We start from the raw sequence: 16,885 nt of genomic DNA, 5'->3' as shown, positions 1-16,885 counted from the left end.
CTTCTCATCTTCACAATTCACTACTTTCAATTACATGTGATGACTTCCCAAATACAATTGTCTATTCTCATCTACATCTGACATTCTCTCAATTTCACGTGACTATTCTCAAATACAATTGATACTTTCTCAAATAAAATTGAAAAAGGTGTAGAACAAAGCTAAATCCCGAGCTCGGAAACCGGCCCATAAAGTTGGGAGTAATCTGAATGTCTGTGTTGGTGAAATGAATGCCAATGTGTATAAAATGAAAATTTGTACAATAAAATATATTATTCAAGTTGTCCAGTAGGTCAAATAATTTCAACTCACCATTCTTTGGCCCGGTTGCACAACAGCCGGTTAAATGTTAACCGTGATTAATTCCACGAGAACCAATGTGAGAAGGACTTCTCTTATTGGTTCTCGAGGAGTTAATCACGGTTAACATTTAACCGGCTGTTGTGCAACCGGGCCAGAGAATAGTGAGTTGAAATTATTTGACCTACTGGACAACTTGAATGATATATTTTGTTGTAGAGATTTTCATTTTATACAAATTTCTGTAGTTTGTGTGCATTTTTCACAATGAATTCAGGAAATTCATTGGAACTGATATGGCTATTCTGCTAATTATACAACCGGGCCTTTATGAATTAGTTAATTGACTAATTCTATACTATTAATAATCCATTAGAATTGGTGATTTGACATTTGAAACAGGAGAACTTAAATAATGTAATTTATTTGATGACCTCACGAAGTTTGAACAGTAATGTCAATACCTACTATTACTTAATAAGTCATACAGGTAGTTGGTATTAGGAGTAGGTATTGGTAATGTCATATTATGTCGAATGTCAACCAACAAATTCTAGTGAATTAGTTATTTTATTTATAAGTAACTCTATTCTATTACTAATTTACCAAAATTGGTTAGTTGACATTTCATACAGGAGGAATTGAATAATTTATATTATTTGATGACGTCACAAAATTTAGACAGTAATGTTTCATATAGTGAGGTCCACGTTATAATGGCAGAGGAGAAAGATAGAAGAACAACGTTGCCGAACCTCTGTCTTGTCAATGCCTTCTATAGACGGTAGCTGATTCAGGTTTATTAATGTAATATTAACTGTTCATTCTCGTTTGAAATAATCAATTATATTTTATTAAGCAAGAAATTATATTTTTCAATAATTTCATAATTGAAATGAAATATTTTGTTAATTAATTATAAATAATACATTGTTAGAAGACGATCTGGCAACAGAGCAAAGCAAATACCGCTATCCGCTTTGTTGAATGAAAGACAATGATAGCAGTACCATTGCTAATCAAACACTGCCATTATAACGTGGATCTCACTATAGGAAAGATACCGTTGGAGAGAGAAAAGATATCAATGGAAAGAGAAAAAATACTGTTGAATTATAGGGAAGATAACGTTCAAAAGAGAAGAAAAGATACTGCTGAAAAGAGAAAATATATCATTGGAAAGAGAAAGAATACCGTTGAAAGATGAAGACATATTTCGTTTTTGAACAATTAATTATGACATAACAGTCAGGTAAGGATTTTGTATAATAACAAATGAAAGATATTAGCTTCTACTCACATTAGTGTAGCACATACGGACACTAGGCCCTTCATAAACACTCAAAAATAATTGTTCAATTGTGATTATTTAACAAGCAGTTCGTAATGGAATCAAACATTGAAGAACATAATTCGTCTTTGGTAATGTACACTCTACCACTAAACCTCGTCGTTAACAGAACAATAAGAAAGAAATCAGTCGGAAACATTCTAAAATAGCATCTTTTATCACATCAGTTTTTTGCACTTCTATTTTTAATCCAGATTTGAAAGGTTTCTTGAGCAGATTTTTGAGCAAGTCGAGTCATATTCATTGCAAACTGGAATCCCTTGAATCTTCAGTGATTGTCATTAACTATTTATTTACTAAGATTATTTAAAGTTGTGTTCCGACAATATTTTCTACATCATTCATTTACGAGCTGTGGTGGAGTCCACGTTATAATGGCAGTATTTGATCGACATTGGTGTTGCTATCCTTGTCTATCATTCAACAAAGTAGATAACGCTATCTTTTCCAGCTCTGTAACGTTGCCAGATCGTTTTTCAACAATGTAGAGAAATAATTGATTGCCAAAAAATCTAATCTCAATTATCTAAAATTATTATTTAATCATTGGAGAATAATGTTTTCTTGGCGAATAAAATATAATTGATCCTTTTAAACAACAATAAACAGTTAATATCACATCAGATATAACGGTATCAGCTATCCTCTATAGAAGGCAGTGAATCGGCAATGCTGCTCTCCTATCTTTCTCCACTGCCATTATAACGTGTACCTCACTATAGTATATAGTGAGGTCCACTTTATAATGGCAGTGGATAAAGATAGAAGAATAGCGATGCCGATTCTCTGCATTAATTAATTATATTTTTACACTGTCAAAAACATAATTGGCATCGTTGTGGACCTAGAAAAGGATAGTACCACCGGCTATGTCGAATGATAGACAAGGGTAGCAAAACCAAAGTTGATCAAATACTGTCATTATAACGTGGACCTTACTATAGTGTGTAGAGATCATACAAATCTATTGCTTTTGATACACAAAATGGCTGTATTTGAAACGGAGAATAGCTGTCTTTGATACGCAAAATGGCTGTATTTGATACGGAGAATAACTGTCTTTGATACGCAAAATGGCTTTTTGATACGGAGAATGACTGTGTTTGATACACAAAATGGCCGTATTTGATACGGAGAGTAACTGTGTTTGATACGGAAAATGAACGTCTCTGATTGGCTAAGAGCTTCTTCCGTATCAGCGCTGTGATTGGCCGATGGTTAGTGAGATAAAGCAACCGTCACTCCCACTTGACTTGAATAAACTAGTAGCTCTGTGAACAGTAGACCTCACGCAGTATTCTCATCCATAAGTACCTGATTGAAACTATAGACCTTATGGAAATACAGCAATAGACTGGCTTCTCCACACTTCTGTGTAATCACTTGTCAGCTGATTTATGATGAATAATTCTATAGTCTGATTTTTACTCTAATATTGGCGTATGAAGGAGGCTCCTTTTTCCTTTTATATTATCCTTGAAATGCAGAATTTCCAAAAACCTTGTATATACGTCGACGCGCAATTAAAAAAGGAACATACCTGTCAAAATTCATGAAAATCTATTACCGCGTTTCGCCGTAAATGCGCAACATAAAAACATTTAAACATTCAAACATTTAAACATTAAGAGAAATGCCAAACCGTCGACTTGAATCTTAGACCTCACTTCGCTCGGTCAAATATAATTGATTTTTCCAAACAGTTAATATTACATCAGATATACTGGTGTAAACAGAGGGGGGTGTTTCTTCTCTTCTATAATATTTGCTAAAGTTTACTGCTATCAATCCATCTACCGGTATTTGAATCCTTGATTGGTTGGGAGCTTTTAGTGGATTCGTTCATTCAAATGCACTGATTATCATCATTATCATAACTTGTCTCCTATTCTAGCAACTATAGTAACTACGAGCCAGGAACTTCAATGGAAAATACTTTTAAAATTCAACCTCAGGTTTATTGAACTCATTAATGAATCAATAGAAATTATGTCAAATTTTCCAACAGAGTTACTCAGTAACTGATTCAGAAAAAGGAGGTATATTAAATTTCAATCTATACATTTTGGGAACCTGATAACTTGCTTCAACTAAATTCGGGCCTCGGTCATTCTATGTACTAAATTCCGAGCTGAATAAAAACAATAGTTTGGCACTCACCATTTCAAAAATTCCAAATTTTAAATAAATAAATAAATAAAATAAATAAATAAATGTTTCATTGTAGCAGCAAAAGAGAACATCAAATGTATTACAACGTCAAATGGTAACAAAAGTAGACACATAAAAAATAAATAGAACTATTAAATAATATAAGTCACAATCGCACACAGGTAAATCATTATAACTAATTCTACACCAAGAAATTTTTCTCTGATCTCAATGTAACAATCAAGTAATAAGGCTATTCCACTTCAAGATTTATTTTGAAAAAATGATCTATTCTTGAGAACACTTAATCCAAAACTCAATAAACTCAGACTTAATGAAACTCACTACACTCTACTTAAATTCACGCACACAACTAACCTTTTAATTTCACATCTACTGATTCTATCATTTTTAAATTACTATACAAACTACAACAAAAGTACTGATAATGAAAAACATTTCAATTTGTCCCTCTGGATGGGCAACAGACCCATTCAGAGGACCGAGGCTCGCGCACCGTTACATGATTTTTCGTTCGCGTCTCAATACCAACTGTGGCCTTTTCACTGAAAATTATTCCCCCTCCACGAGCGTTGAGCATAAGTGGAAAATCCAAAGCTGCAAAAAGGTCAATTGTCGTACAATTCCCAAATACAGTTGCTTTTTCGACAAGAAATTGAAACTGCATTTGAAAAATGCACGAAAATTGCTTTAATTTCGACAACTAAGCAACAAGTTAGCAAATTCAATAAACATGGTCTAATATTCTCACACTAAAATCTGAAAGTACGAATCAAAGTTCATTCCAGTTCAAAAACCTGAAAAATGAGACACAAAAAAAAACAACTACAATATACCTACTCAATTTCACACTATTATACTGGTATCAGCTATCCTCTATAGAAGACAGTGGTTCGGCAACGTTGTTCTACTATCTTTCTCCACTGCTATTATAACGTGGACCTCACTATATTAACAGAGCCATGAAACTCATTCATCAATTTGTACTCCATTATGAATGGACTGAGCGTAGTTGGGTAGTATTGACGTAAATCAAACTCATCAATAGGATAATTTGCTTGAGTAAGAATTGATTCAATGAATGGAAGAATCCACAATGGTTTTTATAGAGTCATCAATAATTCGGGAAGTTATGCCAAGTTGAAATGTCAGACGTTAATATTTATGACAGCTATATAAAGAGGGATATTTCCGTTGAACAAGATAGGATTTCTATTGAATGAATAGTTGGCTATCTCTATCTCTATAGTGAGGTCTACGTTATAATCGCAGTGGAGAGAGATAGTTGACCGAGCGAAGTAAGGTCTAAGATTCAAGTCGACGGTTTGGCATTTCTCTTAATGTTTAAATGTTTATATGTTTATATGTTGCGCATTTACGGCGAAACGCGGTAATAGATCTTCATGAAATTTGAAAGGTATGTTCCTTTTTTAATTGCGCGTCAACCTATATACAAGGTTTTTGGAAATTTTGCATTTCAAGGATAATATAAAAGGAAAAAGGAGCCTCCTTTATACGCCAATATTAGAGTAAAAATCAGACTATAGAATTATTCATCATAAATCAGCTGACAAATGATTACACAGATGTGTGGAGAAGCCAGTCTAGTCTATTGCTGTATTTCCATAAGGTCTATAGTTTCAATCAGGTACTTGTGGATGAGAATACAGCGTGGTGAGGTCTACTGTTCACAGAACTACTAGTGATAGCGGTGTCGATTCTCTGCCTTCTATGGAGGATAGCTGATACTGGTTTATCTGGTATGATATTAACTGTTCATTCTTGTTTTAAAAATCAGTATTTTTCCCTTTTTGTGTAGTTGAGAAGTTGATATTGTGGTAATTATTCATATTAAATAAAAATACTAAGAAATTGTCAAAAACCACAGATTTATTGATACTTAGAAAGACCGGTTTCGGATGTCGACAATGGTGTAACAACCGAAACCGGTCTTTCTAAGTATCAATAAATCTGTGGTTTTTGACAATTTCTTAGTATTACGATATTATTCAATTTAATATTAATATTATATTTATTCGTCGCGAATATATGTCATTCAATGGTTGATTAATCAAATGTTCATGATATGGATTGAATCACGTTGCAGAGCTAGGGAAGGATAGCGCTATCAGCTTTGTCGAATGATAGACAAGGATAGTATCAGCGATGTTAATCAAATACTTTCATTATAACGTGGGCCTCATATAGTTATTACTATTATCCTGTTGATAAAGACCTTGTGTGAAGTCATTCAATCATATCATTAAGATCAATTTAGATGAAGTCCATTGTTATAATTCTTTCCTATTTCAATTTCCGATAAATACCTTCATAATAGTTCCTAATTAGAAACAATATAGTTATTACTATTTTCCTGTTGATAAAGACCTTGTGTGAAGCCATTTAATCATAACATTAAGATCAATTTAGATGAAGTTCATTGTTATAATTTTTTCCCATTTCTATTTCCGATAAAGACCTCTACAATAGTTCTCAATTAAAGCAATGAGATCAATTATTCAGATAAAAGTACAGTATTTCTCTCTGTACATGCAAATTTATCGTAGGCAACCCTACACAATTGCTTCGCCTGTCGATTGAAAAATGTAAATCAGAATTTGAACCGCTGAAGGAAACTGTAACCGGTAATGTATTCATGTATGCAAGCCCAATTCAATAAATTCAGCGTAGAGTGTGTATGTGTGTGTAGCGAACAAAATACAAGTATGTGAATAACATAATGCATGTATTTTATAGATATATTGATGCGGATGGATATAGGTTTCAAATTCTATCAGCATTTTCGCGTTGGAAGTGAACAGTCACATCGATTGCTGCTCGTGTCAGGAATATTTTATCTTTTGAAACGAGTCTACTTGGTTATCGCTTTTCAAAAGTATTCTTTGAAAGTAGTAAAGTCTCGGCAATGCTGGGTAGATCCGGAAGGATATGCTTAACATGCTGTACCCTTGAAACTTTCAGAATTTGTAGAATGGGAAAAATTCATGTTACATAAGGAATTTTTTGAAGTAAATTCTACTGTAGAGTAAGTTGTTACTATAGTGAGGCAGTGTAGAAAGATAGAACAGCATTGCCGATCCTCTGCCTTGTCAATGCATTCTATAGAGTATAGCTGATACCAGTATATCTGAAGTAATATTAACTGCACATTCTTGTTTGGAATAAACAGTTACATTTTATTCGTCAAGTGAATATATTTTTCAATGATCAAATAAATAACTATCATGATGGAGATTGAATATTTTGTTGATCAATTATATTTCTAAACTGTTGGAAAATGATCTGCCAACATTGCTGAGCTAGAAAATGATAGCGCCATCTGCTTTGTCGAATGATGGACGAGGATAGCAACAACAATGTTGATCTATTATAACGTGGACTTCATCACAGTAAACAGAAATCTAAGAATTTGAGCAACAAAATTTTTAGTATAAGTGGATCAATAAAAAATTAAAAATTTTCAACGAGCTATAACTCGCTTCCTATTGGAGATAGAAGAACATTCAGGTAATGGAAATTGTAGAGAATTTAATGCTCTTCATAAAAGAATCGAACAAAAATATCGATTCAACAATTGGTTTTGGAGATATTGTGAAAAAACTGAAAAAGTACCAAAATCTCTTGGTTTTTAGGCTGCCAAAAGTTATGCCTTCAGAAATTTTGGTGGGAAACCATAGATTACTCTCACTAATACCCAAATGGACCGATTAAAATCAATTACCTTAATTTTTGTTTGGTCCGATGTACTATTTGATTGGGCTACAACCTTTACATGTAATCTTTTTACAGTTTTTATAGATGAAAAAGTAGGATCTTAAGTATAATCGGGAAAAAATGAGTTCTTCCATTACAAACTAACGACTTATCTGTTGTGAAAATGAAAAGCCAAGCTATGATCCATCACAAAGCCTCGAGCTCTCCTCATCCATTGGTAGAATCATAGAGAAACAATAGCGTAAGTAGATATCCCATGGTATAGGGCGTTTATGTCGCAAATTTCACTGTTATCTCAAGCCGATTACTATCGATTATTGTCGAATTTTACTGTTTTGACCGGGTGAGAGTGTATGAACGGCACAATATGAGAGACTACCAGCGTCATAAAGCTTCACGGAAAAGAACTACGTGGGCTATCGGCTTGAGATAACAGTAAACGTTGCGACATAAATGCCCTATGCCATGGGATATCTACTTATGCTATTGTTTCTCTATGGTAGAATCTAGTTTATAATGTTACTCAACACTTTTCTAATGGAAGGGAACAACTTTTAATGAATGGTAAAGTTCCAACTGATCGGACAGATTCTTGAAATATTATTTTCTCGTTCGTAAAACTTCTCAACTCTTTTATTGTCAGCCAGTAATACCAAATAAAAACTTGCGTCCAATGCCAATATTTAACACGTTTCCCCGGGATTAAAAATGGGGAGAAGTAGTATCTTTGAGCGAAAAGTTTCATAAAGTTTTAAACCTCTGTCGTTGAAGTTGCAGACTTGTCTCTTTCAAATAATACAGTTCTCTCTAGTGGGAGACAGTTTATACTGTCAGTACTCATCATGTATAACACCAATGCTTTACCCATTAAAGTTTCTCTGACAATTTCAAGTGAATCTCACAGTAGTTCACTAAGTTATTGATCGAGATTGAAGTTGAGAGAGATATCACTACAACGGAAACTTATTTATCCCATCGTTCTCTTTATCTGTTGGAGTATTTAATTCTCCACGTCACTATCAGTGCTACGTCATTACTGGAGTACAAAAGTCATGGAAGTAAATTAAACTTCAACAAATTCTCTGATTAAAGTCAACATCTTGTTTAATCTAAGTTTGGCAGTATGAAGTAGAGTTTATGTGGCCTACATTTATTCGAAATGTGTTTCAACAGAATGAGGAATATGTAAGGAAACAGCTTGTCATTTCCGATAAAGTAAATTTGTATGATTTTTGTTGGTGGGGAGTCCCTTGCGGGAAGATCCCACCGCCTCAATATATAATTTAAGCCGGCAATGGGCCTTACGACTGTCAAACTTCAGACTGTCATTTCCGATAATCAATCAATCACTGTGATCTAGTGACGGTTTATGAAACATAATGGCCCATATGAATAAAACCAGAGCAAATGCTCATGAGCAAGAGCATGGAGCATAAGGTTTTGCTCATGAGCAAAAGGTAGAAGCAAAAGCATTTGCTCATTTTTATATGAATAAGCTTTACCTTTTACTCTTACCTTATGCTCATGAACTCTGGAGCAAATGCTCATGTATGTTAGAGATTTTTCATCAGCTGATTCGCTTTTGTAGCCTTAGTTTGTTTTTATAGCTCACGGAAGCGCTAAATATGCAAATAGGGTGCACCGCTTGTGTTTGCGTCGTCTGCTCTGTATTCTATTTATGAATAGAGTTTTAGGTTAGTTGAGTTTAGAATTATGAAATAATAGTGTGAAAAAGTCATCTCTATAATAATCTTCAGCATATTCTTTTAATATTTATAAATAGCCTTCTTATAATCGTCTAAACTTTCATCTTCTTAAATACCTATTTTCTGTTTTGTGATGGCTATCTTTATAACAGGTAGCTTATCTTTTGTATTTATTCTTTTGTGGGGATAATGGTGATATGTATCATGATTGAATCTAAAAAGAGTTTTATAGTTCTCAACTATTGGTTGTGATCGTATCTGATATAGTTTCCTCTTCCTCATACGAATTAGTTGAGCCATTTTACTATGAGCAAAAGGTGATAAGCTGCTCTAGACTAGACTCACCTTTTTTGAAGCATTTGCTTCAAAAGTTGAGCAAATGCTCTAGTTTATTCATACAATTTTGAGCAAAAGCTTTTACTTTTGAGCAAATGCTCAAACTATTTTTTTGATGAGCATGAGCAAAAGGTTTTGCGCACGTTTATTCATAGAAAATGAAGCAAATGCTCCATATTTTAGAAGTATAAGCAAATGCTCCATATTTTAGAAGTATAAGCAAATGCTCAACTCTATTCATATGGCTCATTATGTGAACCAATATAGTTAGAAGGATAATTTTAAAATATAGTTAATTTGACATAATATAGGATAATTTGAAATAGTTTTTCCAATGCAAATAGGATCAAAATCAAACCTATTTATTCATTCATAGATACATCCCAGGTGAAAACAACAGGCATTCGCCCAAAACTATAGCCTGCATATACCTCTTGTTACAAGGATAATTTGGCAATACAGTTAATTTGACATGTAGGATAATTTCATAATTTGAAGCTACAGAATAGTATATTTCGCACCTAGAGCAGAAAATGAGATTTTTCCGGCTCAAAATCGGTTTTCAAGTCCGAGGCCGTAGGCCGAGGACTAGTGAAGATTGAGAGCCGGAAAAACATTTTTGCCCGTGGTGAGAACGTTTTTTTTCGCCACACAGAAAAATAAACAATATAAAATATGAGAATAATTGTTTATTAGGCACTTCCGAAAGCAAAACAGGAAGGAAATAGCTCTAGCAAATCTGAGGTTATATGAATATAAGGAAATTGTCCAAGTATTTTTATTTTTTATTCTGATTTGTCTAAATAACCTAAAAGATTATGTTCAATTATATAAGAGGTTTGAGTTTATACTTTTTATTCTTCCAAATGACAATAAGATGATATTATTAAAAATGTTTTGATTCTTGAATAATAAACACAATTAATGAAAAGTTTTTTGATCAGCTGTTTTAGCACACTTGAAATATGGCCAATCTGAATGTCAACGTCAACCTCAACAATGCTTGTTGTTGTTGACTTGGGAAGTTTAGGTTAGAAGTTCTATCCTACTCTGAAAATCGAATTTGAATAGTTTATAATATATATCTTATCTGTATTTTATTCATCCAAATAAAATGATAGTATCTTATTGCAGAATACTTATTCAATTCTAGAAGCATAAACTGATTCCGTTTCATAAACCATTTTGTAAACACGTTCACATCAAATCAGAATCAGCTGACTTCAAGGTTATTTTACAGCCCTAGGGCCGTAAAACTTTTACCGGCCTGGTCAGAAAACAATCATTTTCGGCCTCCATATGACGCACGAAAACCAGCTCATTACATCCAAGTGGGGCGAAAAAGTAGTTCCTACTACATTTAAATGCATTTTCAATGACCTGTTAGTGACCTTAACAATTAGTTTTATCATGGGTCAAACGTGTGCTGAAGCCCAACATAGAACGAGAGCTGACAGGTGAAATACTGTCCTAGGAAGCCATACACTTGAATTCACTTTAAACTGACAGCCTTGCTTATGAATAAAATCAATACTCTTCCCATTTAAACAATTCTGACAGTATAGGAAGTGGATTTCATTGTAGTCTCTTGTTTTAATCGTGTGATAACTTTTTATCCGTCTACAGTGACTAGTGAAGTCCACGTTATAATGGCAGTATTTGATTAACATTGGTGTTGCTATCCTTGTCTATCATCCTTGTATCATCTTCCTATAGTGAAGTCCACGTTATAATGGCAGTATTTGATCAACATTGGTGTTGCTATCCTTATCTATCATTCAACACAGCAGATAGCGCTGCCCTTTTCTAGCTCCGCAACGTTGCTAGATCATTTTTGAACGATGTGGGATTATAATCTATTAACCAAGTATGAAGTTCATCTAAATTAAGAGATTTAAATACTAGAAAACAATATTTCCTTATCGGATGTAATTCAATCTATTATTCTCAACAAGAATAAACAGTTAATATTACATCAGTTATACCGGTTTTATTTTATTTATATATATGGCTTTTATCGACAGAGAGATCCTTTTGGATGTTCTGCCTTGCCGTATTACCCAATCTCATTTCCTATCAAAACTCAAGTTTTGAGTGGCCGTAGTCGAGTGGATCAGATGCTGGCTTTATGATTCAGAGGCCCGGGTTCAAATCCCGGCCCGGGCAAGATATTTATCTCGGGCCACTCCCGTGTTTCGGATGGACACGTTAAGCCGTCGGTCCCGGCTGCCTAAAAAGCAGTCGTTAGGTCATGTCAGAGGCCCTGAAATTGATTAGTTGCGACCTGAAAACTCTGACACCAGACCTGAGCCAGCCAGGTCACTCGATATTATTATTATTATTTATTTTAAAACTCAAGTTCATAGGTTATGTTTTGGGGTCTTCATGTTTTCTCACTAAAAATGTGAACTTTGACTTCCTGAGTTTCTATTTTATTAAGTTATACTATAAAGAAACAATAGCTTGAGTAGATATCCCATGGTATAGGGCGTTTATGTCGCAACTTTTACTGTTATCTCAAGTCGATTACTATCGATTATTGTAGATTTTTACTGTTTTGGCCGGGTGAGAGTGTATGAACGGCACAATATGAGAGACTACCAGCGTTACACAACTTCACGGGAAAGAACTATGTGGACTATCGGCTTGAGATAACAGTAAAAGTTGCGACATAAACGCCCTATACCATGGGATATCTACTTATGCTATTGTTTCTCTATGGTAATACCCAGTGTAATTTCCTATTTCAACACTCAAGTTTATATGTTATATATTGGGATTCTTCATGTTTTCTCACTAAAAATATGCACTTTCACTTCATTTTTCATTTTCATTTTTCATTTATTTATCGTCTCATTACATCAATTTTTGAGTAACACTCATTTGACTGGTGACATGTCAATACTAGAACAAAATTATATTTAAAAGACTTAGTTCTAACTTCTTGAAAGTAAAATAAAGATTCCTGAGTTTCTATTTTATTAAGTTATACCGGTATCAGCTATCTTCTATGGAAGGCAGTGACAAGGCAGAGTATCGGCAACGATGTTGTCCTATCTTACTTAAATGACATTATAGAGTGGACCTCACTATAGACCGACCATATCTTTTACTCAATTCTGTGAGTATTAACACATTTAAGAGCACGTCGTGATAGATTTTGCCGGAAACTTCAAAACGGATAAACTGATCATCTTCCTGCTCAATCCGGTGAGTCTTACCCCATTTAACAGCACGGGTTCGATTTTGCAGCTAACGCCAAGCTGCGAAAAAGTCATGGGCGTAATTTGCATAATACGATTTCCGGCGCAACGGTAAAGACGCGATTGTCTGGAAAAGCCACTAGAGAAAAAGAGAAAGAACTCCACCTGAGAGAGTGAGAGATAGGAAAGCCACCAGAGTGAAGAGGAGATAGAAAAAGTCAACAGAGAGAGAGAAATGATATCGAAGAGAGAAAGAGAAAAAAGTCACTAAGGAGAAAGCGAGGAAACAGCCACCAGAGAGAAAGAGCGACAGAGAAAAGCCACCAGATAGAATGAATCAAATCGAAACCTGCTCCAGTGATATCACAGAGAAGAATAAAGAGTGAAATATTTAAGAATATTCAAAATATTTTTTGTGTAGTTGAGAAGTTGATATTGTGGTAATTATTCATATTGAATGAAAAAGACTAAGAAATTGTCAAAAAACCACTGATTTATTGATAATTAGAAAGACCGGTTTCGGTTATTACACCATTGTCAATCTCTGATAAACTAAAACTAAATACAAGAGCAGCAGAATTTATACTGGTAGGCGAGTACTGCTATTGGTCGAGGGCATGAACGCCTGCCATTGGCCTAGCTAGACAGTCTCCTCCCCCTCACGGTGTGACAAAATGGCGGCTTAAGCAACAGAATCGCCATGATAATAAAATTTACTTTGAGTACAAAATAAGAACCAAGAAAACAAGTGTGAAAGATAATAAAACAAATATGTAAATGGAAAAACTATTGACTAATGTATGCTTAAAATTTTATGATAAAACTGAATTCGTAGTGTTGTACTGGTTGAAATGAATCTGGTCATTTAAACTATACTGGGAATTTTCCTTAATCACTCTTGTTATTTCTAAAGCCTCTAGAATATTCAAAGATCTGCCTTTGTTATTAACATGCAGAAACTCAACATTCTCCTTAACTGTGAACTTGTGATTATTTGTTATCAAATGCTCTGCAAAGTTAGATTAGATTCCCCATTTTGTTTAATCCAATCTCTGATGTGTTCTTTAATTCTACTTTTGAAACTTCTACCAGTCTGACCCACGTAACAAGCATTACAATCATCACATTTAAGTTTGTACACCCCGCTTTTATCCCAAATATCAATTTTGTCTTTACTCCAGCTAAATAGACTATTTAAAATCGGTTTGGTCTTGAAAGCAACATGAAATCCATTCCTCTTCAATTCCCTACCTATTTTATCAGATACAAGGCCTAAATATGGGATTGTTATCCAAGTCTTCTCCTCACAGTTTGAGCCTACAAAGCTAGAATTGATTGAAATTTTTCTATTAATTTTACTCAATAATCTGTCCACCATACTTTCTTCATACCCATTTGTGACAGCTATCTGTTTAATTTTAGTGATCTCAATATCAAAATCATGATGGCTCATAGGTATTGTTAGTGCTCTATAGACCATACTATTGAAAGCAGCAAGTTTGTGAGAAATAGGATGACAAGAATGAAGAGGAATGATAACATCAGTATGGGTTGGTTTTCTGAAAATAGAAAACTTGTGAAAACCAGTGCTATGATCTATTCTTAAATCTAGAAAATTCAATACACAATCCTGTTCTACCTCTACAGTGAATTTTATACTCTGATGTAATCCATTCAGATAGGAAAGAAAATTGTCTAGTTGTCGCCTACCAGTATAAATTCTGCTGCTCTTGTATTTAGTTTTAGTTTATCAGAGATTGACAATGGTGTAATAACCGAAACCGGTCTTTCTAATTATCAATAAATCAGAGGTTTTTTGACAATTTCTTAGTCTTTTCCATTCAATATTCAAAATATGTTTAAATATATTTCAAATATTTCAAAATATTTAAATAAATAAATAAATTCCTTCTACGATGTGGTGATATTCACTTCTTATGGTGATAATTAGTACAAACTGACAGCATACCTTACGATAAACATCCACGCTTCCCATTCAATCAATGGTGACATTTTGAAGTGGATGTCGTTGAAGAAAGTGTAGAAATTTGTCTGAACATCGGATCAGTGATTCTTAAGGTATGACCACACATGCCGAATCGTGCCTTGCAGCGATCATTAGCATAATGTTTCATAATGTTAAAAATCAGCTGTTAGAAATTGATAATCAGCTGTTTGATACATTATTAAATTGTAATGAAAAAATCAATATCGGGGCACCGAGCTTCGCTCGTTATTTATTTATTTAATTACTAGTAGTTCTGTGAACAGTAGACCTCACGCAGTATTCTCATCCACAAGTACCTGATTAAAACTATAGACCTTATGGAAATACAGCAATAGACTGGCTTCTCCACACATCTGTGTAATCACTTGTCAGCTGATTTATGATGAATAATTCTATAGTCTGATTTTCACTCCAATATTGGCGTATGAAGGAGGCTCCTTTTTTCTTTAATATTATCCTTGAAATGCAAAATTTCCATAAACCTTGTATATACGTCGACGCGCAATTTAAAAAAAGAACATACCTGTCAAATTTCATGAAAATCTATTACCGCGTTTCGCCGTAAATGCGCAACATAAAAACATATAAACATTTAAACATTAAGAGAAATGCCAAACCGTCGACTTGAATCTTAGATCTCACTTCGCTCGGTCAATTATCTGTTCTGATAAATAGAACACAATCCTTTAAAATGATTGGGGAAGGACTAACAGGCACAGCCCCCTTTTTCTTTCCCGAATTTTGATCTATATACTGTAAATAATCCAAAAAGTAGGTTATGTTCCATACTCTTGAATTCAGGTCCATTTTTCAGTCCAAAGATTTGAAAATAGAAAAGTTCTAATTTAGATTGTTTACAAACCAAATTGAATAACACTCTTACTAATCACTTAAAACTGTAATCGAGTCGATTAAAATATTTCTCGAGAGATTAGCTGATTGATTTAATGTATCAATACTGATAATATCTATACTCATATTTACTGTATCAATACTGATAATATCAATACTGATATTTACTGTATCAATACTGATAATGTATTTAACAGCTGTACATAATTCTGTCAGAAGGAGACGTTCCTTCCTTGCACTCAAAAAACAATTCTTATTTGATTCTGGAGGAGCTTCCTACCTTGCACACTATCCCAGCCCGGCTGTTCATGATCGACTGTGTTGTTATCAGTTCGGAAGTCATGTGTCCCCTCCACTCCACAGCAGTGCATCTCCCGCTGCACGTTGTCCCACAGTTGGGTGAACTCGCCATCAACGTTGTACTGATTTGCCAGTCTGGCCTTCAGGTAGGGCCGCAGCTCTGCCACAATCCATTCGAACCGGTAGACCCACAGTAGACCTACTAGGCCGTCTCCCACCTAAAATTTAAAAAAAATCTAATTAATGCAATTACACAAATCATGTACTATCAGAGAGGTTGTGAAGTTTGTTTACCATTGTGAATCAAGTTCTATAAATACAAGTCATGACACAATCCCGTGATGCATTGCGAAATCGCCATTTTGTGGGGGATCTAGTTCACCAATTCTCAAATTTATCAGCTCTTATCATTATAGATTAAACAACATGATTTGTTATTTGTGATATTTTTCAAGGGATATTGCTTGGCTTGAATTGTAAAATAAATTCTTCCGAAAGAATAATAGTATTAAGATTCCAACCATGAATTTAATTGTTGATTTTAAGATTTAATTGATTGGGTACTACAACTGTTTTTGAGGTGCCTTATGAATATAAAGCCTAACATGTTACAGGCATAAGAACAATGCTTATTATCATTAATAATAAATAAATTGTTTCAATCATTGAAATTGCATTATTAGAAGATCGAAATCCTAAACTTACATATTATCTGAACCAGTATATTTTTTTTTAATGATTTTGTTACAAACAAATTGAATCAGATTGGATTCTCGAATGTACCGCCATAGATCCCCCACAAAATGGCCGCTCCATAAGGAGCACGGGTGTCTTGACCTGGTTTTTATAGACCTTGTTGTGAAGTAGTAGCACAGACAAGAACCTGTGGTATAGTGAGGTCCACGTTATAATGTTAGTGTTT

The 16,885-nt window shown here is 34.1% G+C and overlaps 2 protein-coding genes across 3 annotated transcripts in view; one reads left to right on the top strand and one right to left on the bottom strand.

Annotated features, from left to right (window-relative positions):
• Nucleotides 1-16,885, top strand: part of LOC111056347 (pseudouridine-metabolizing bifunctional protein C1861.05) — a 416,552-nt gene that overhangs the window by 321,578 nt on the left and 78,089 nt on the right. The gene's annotated exons all lie outside the window — the stretch shown is intronic.
• Nucleotides 1-16,885, bottom strand: part of LOC111045954 — a 342,136-nt gene that overhangs the window by 274,497 nt on the left and 50,754 nt on the right. For both annotated transcript variants that reach the window (XM_039439778.1, XM_039439777.1), the window contains exon 5: nt 15,944-16,181. In XM_039439778.1, the coding sequence (XP_039295712.1) occupies nt 15,944-16,181 (238 nt within the window). The remainder of the gene's footprint in view (nt 1-15,943; nt 16,182-16,885) is intronic.

The sequence above is a fragment of the Nilaparvata lugens genome, chromosome 13 (genome assembly GCF_014356525.2).
Source record: "Nilaparvata lugens isolate BPH chromosome 13, ASM1435652v1, whole genome shotgun sequence".
NCBI classification, from domain to species: Eukaryota; Metazoa; Arthropoda; class Insecta; order Hemiptera; family Delphacidae; genus Nilaparvata; species Nilaparvata lugens.
This window is presented reverse-complemented; position numbering and strand designations above follow the sequence as displayed.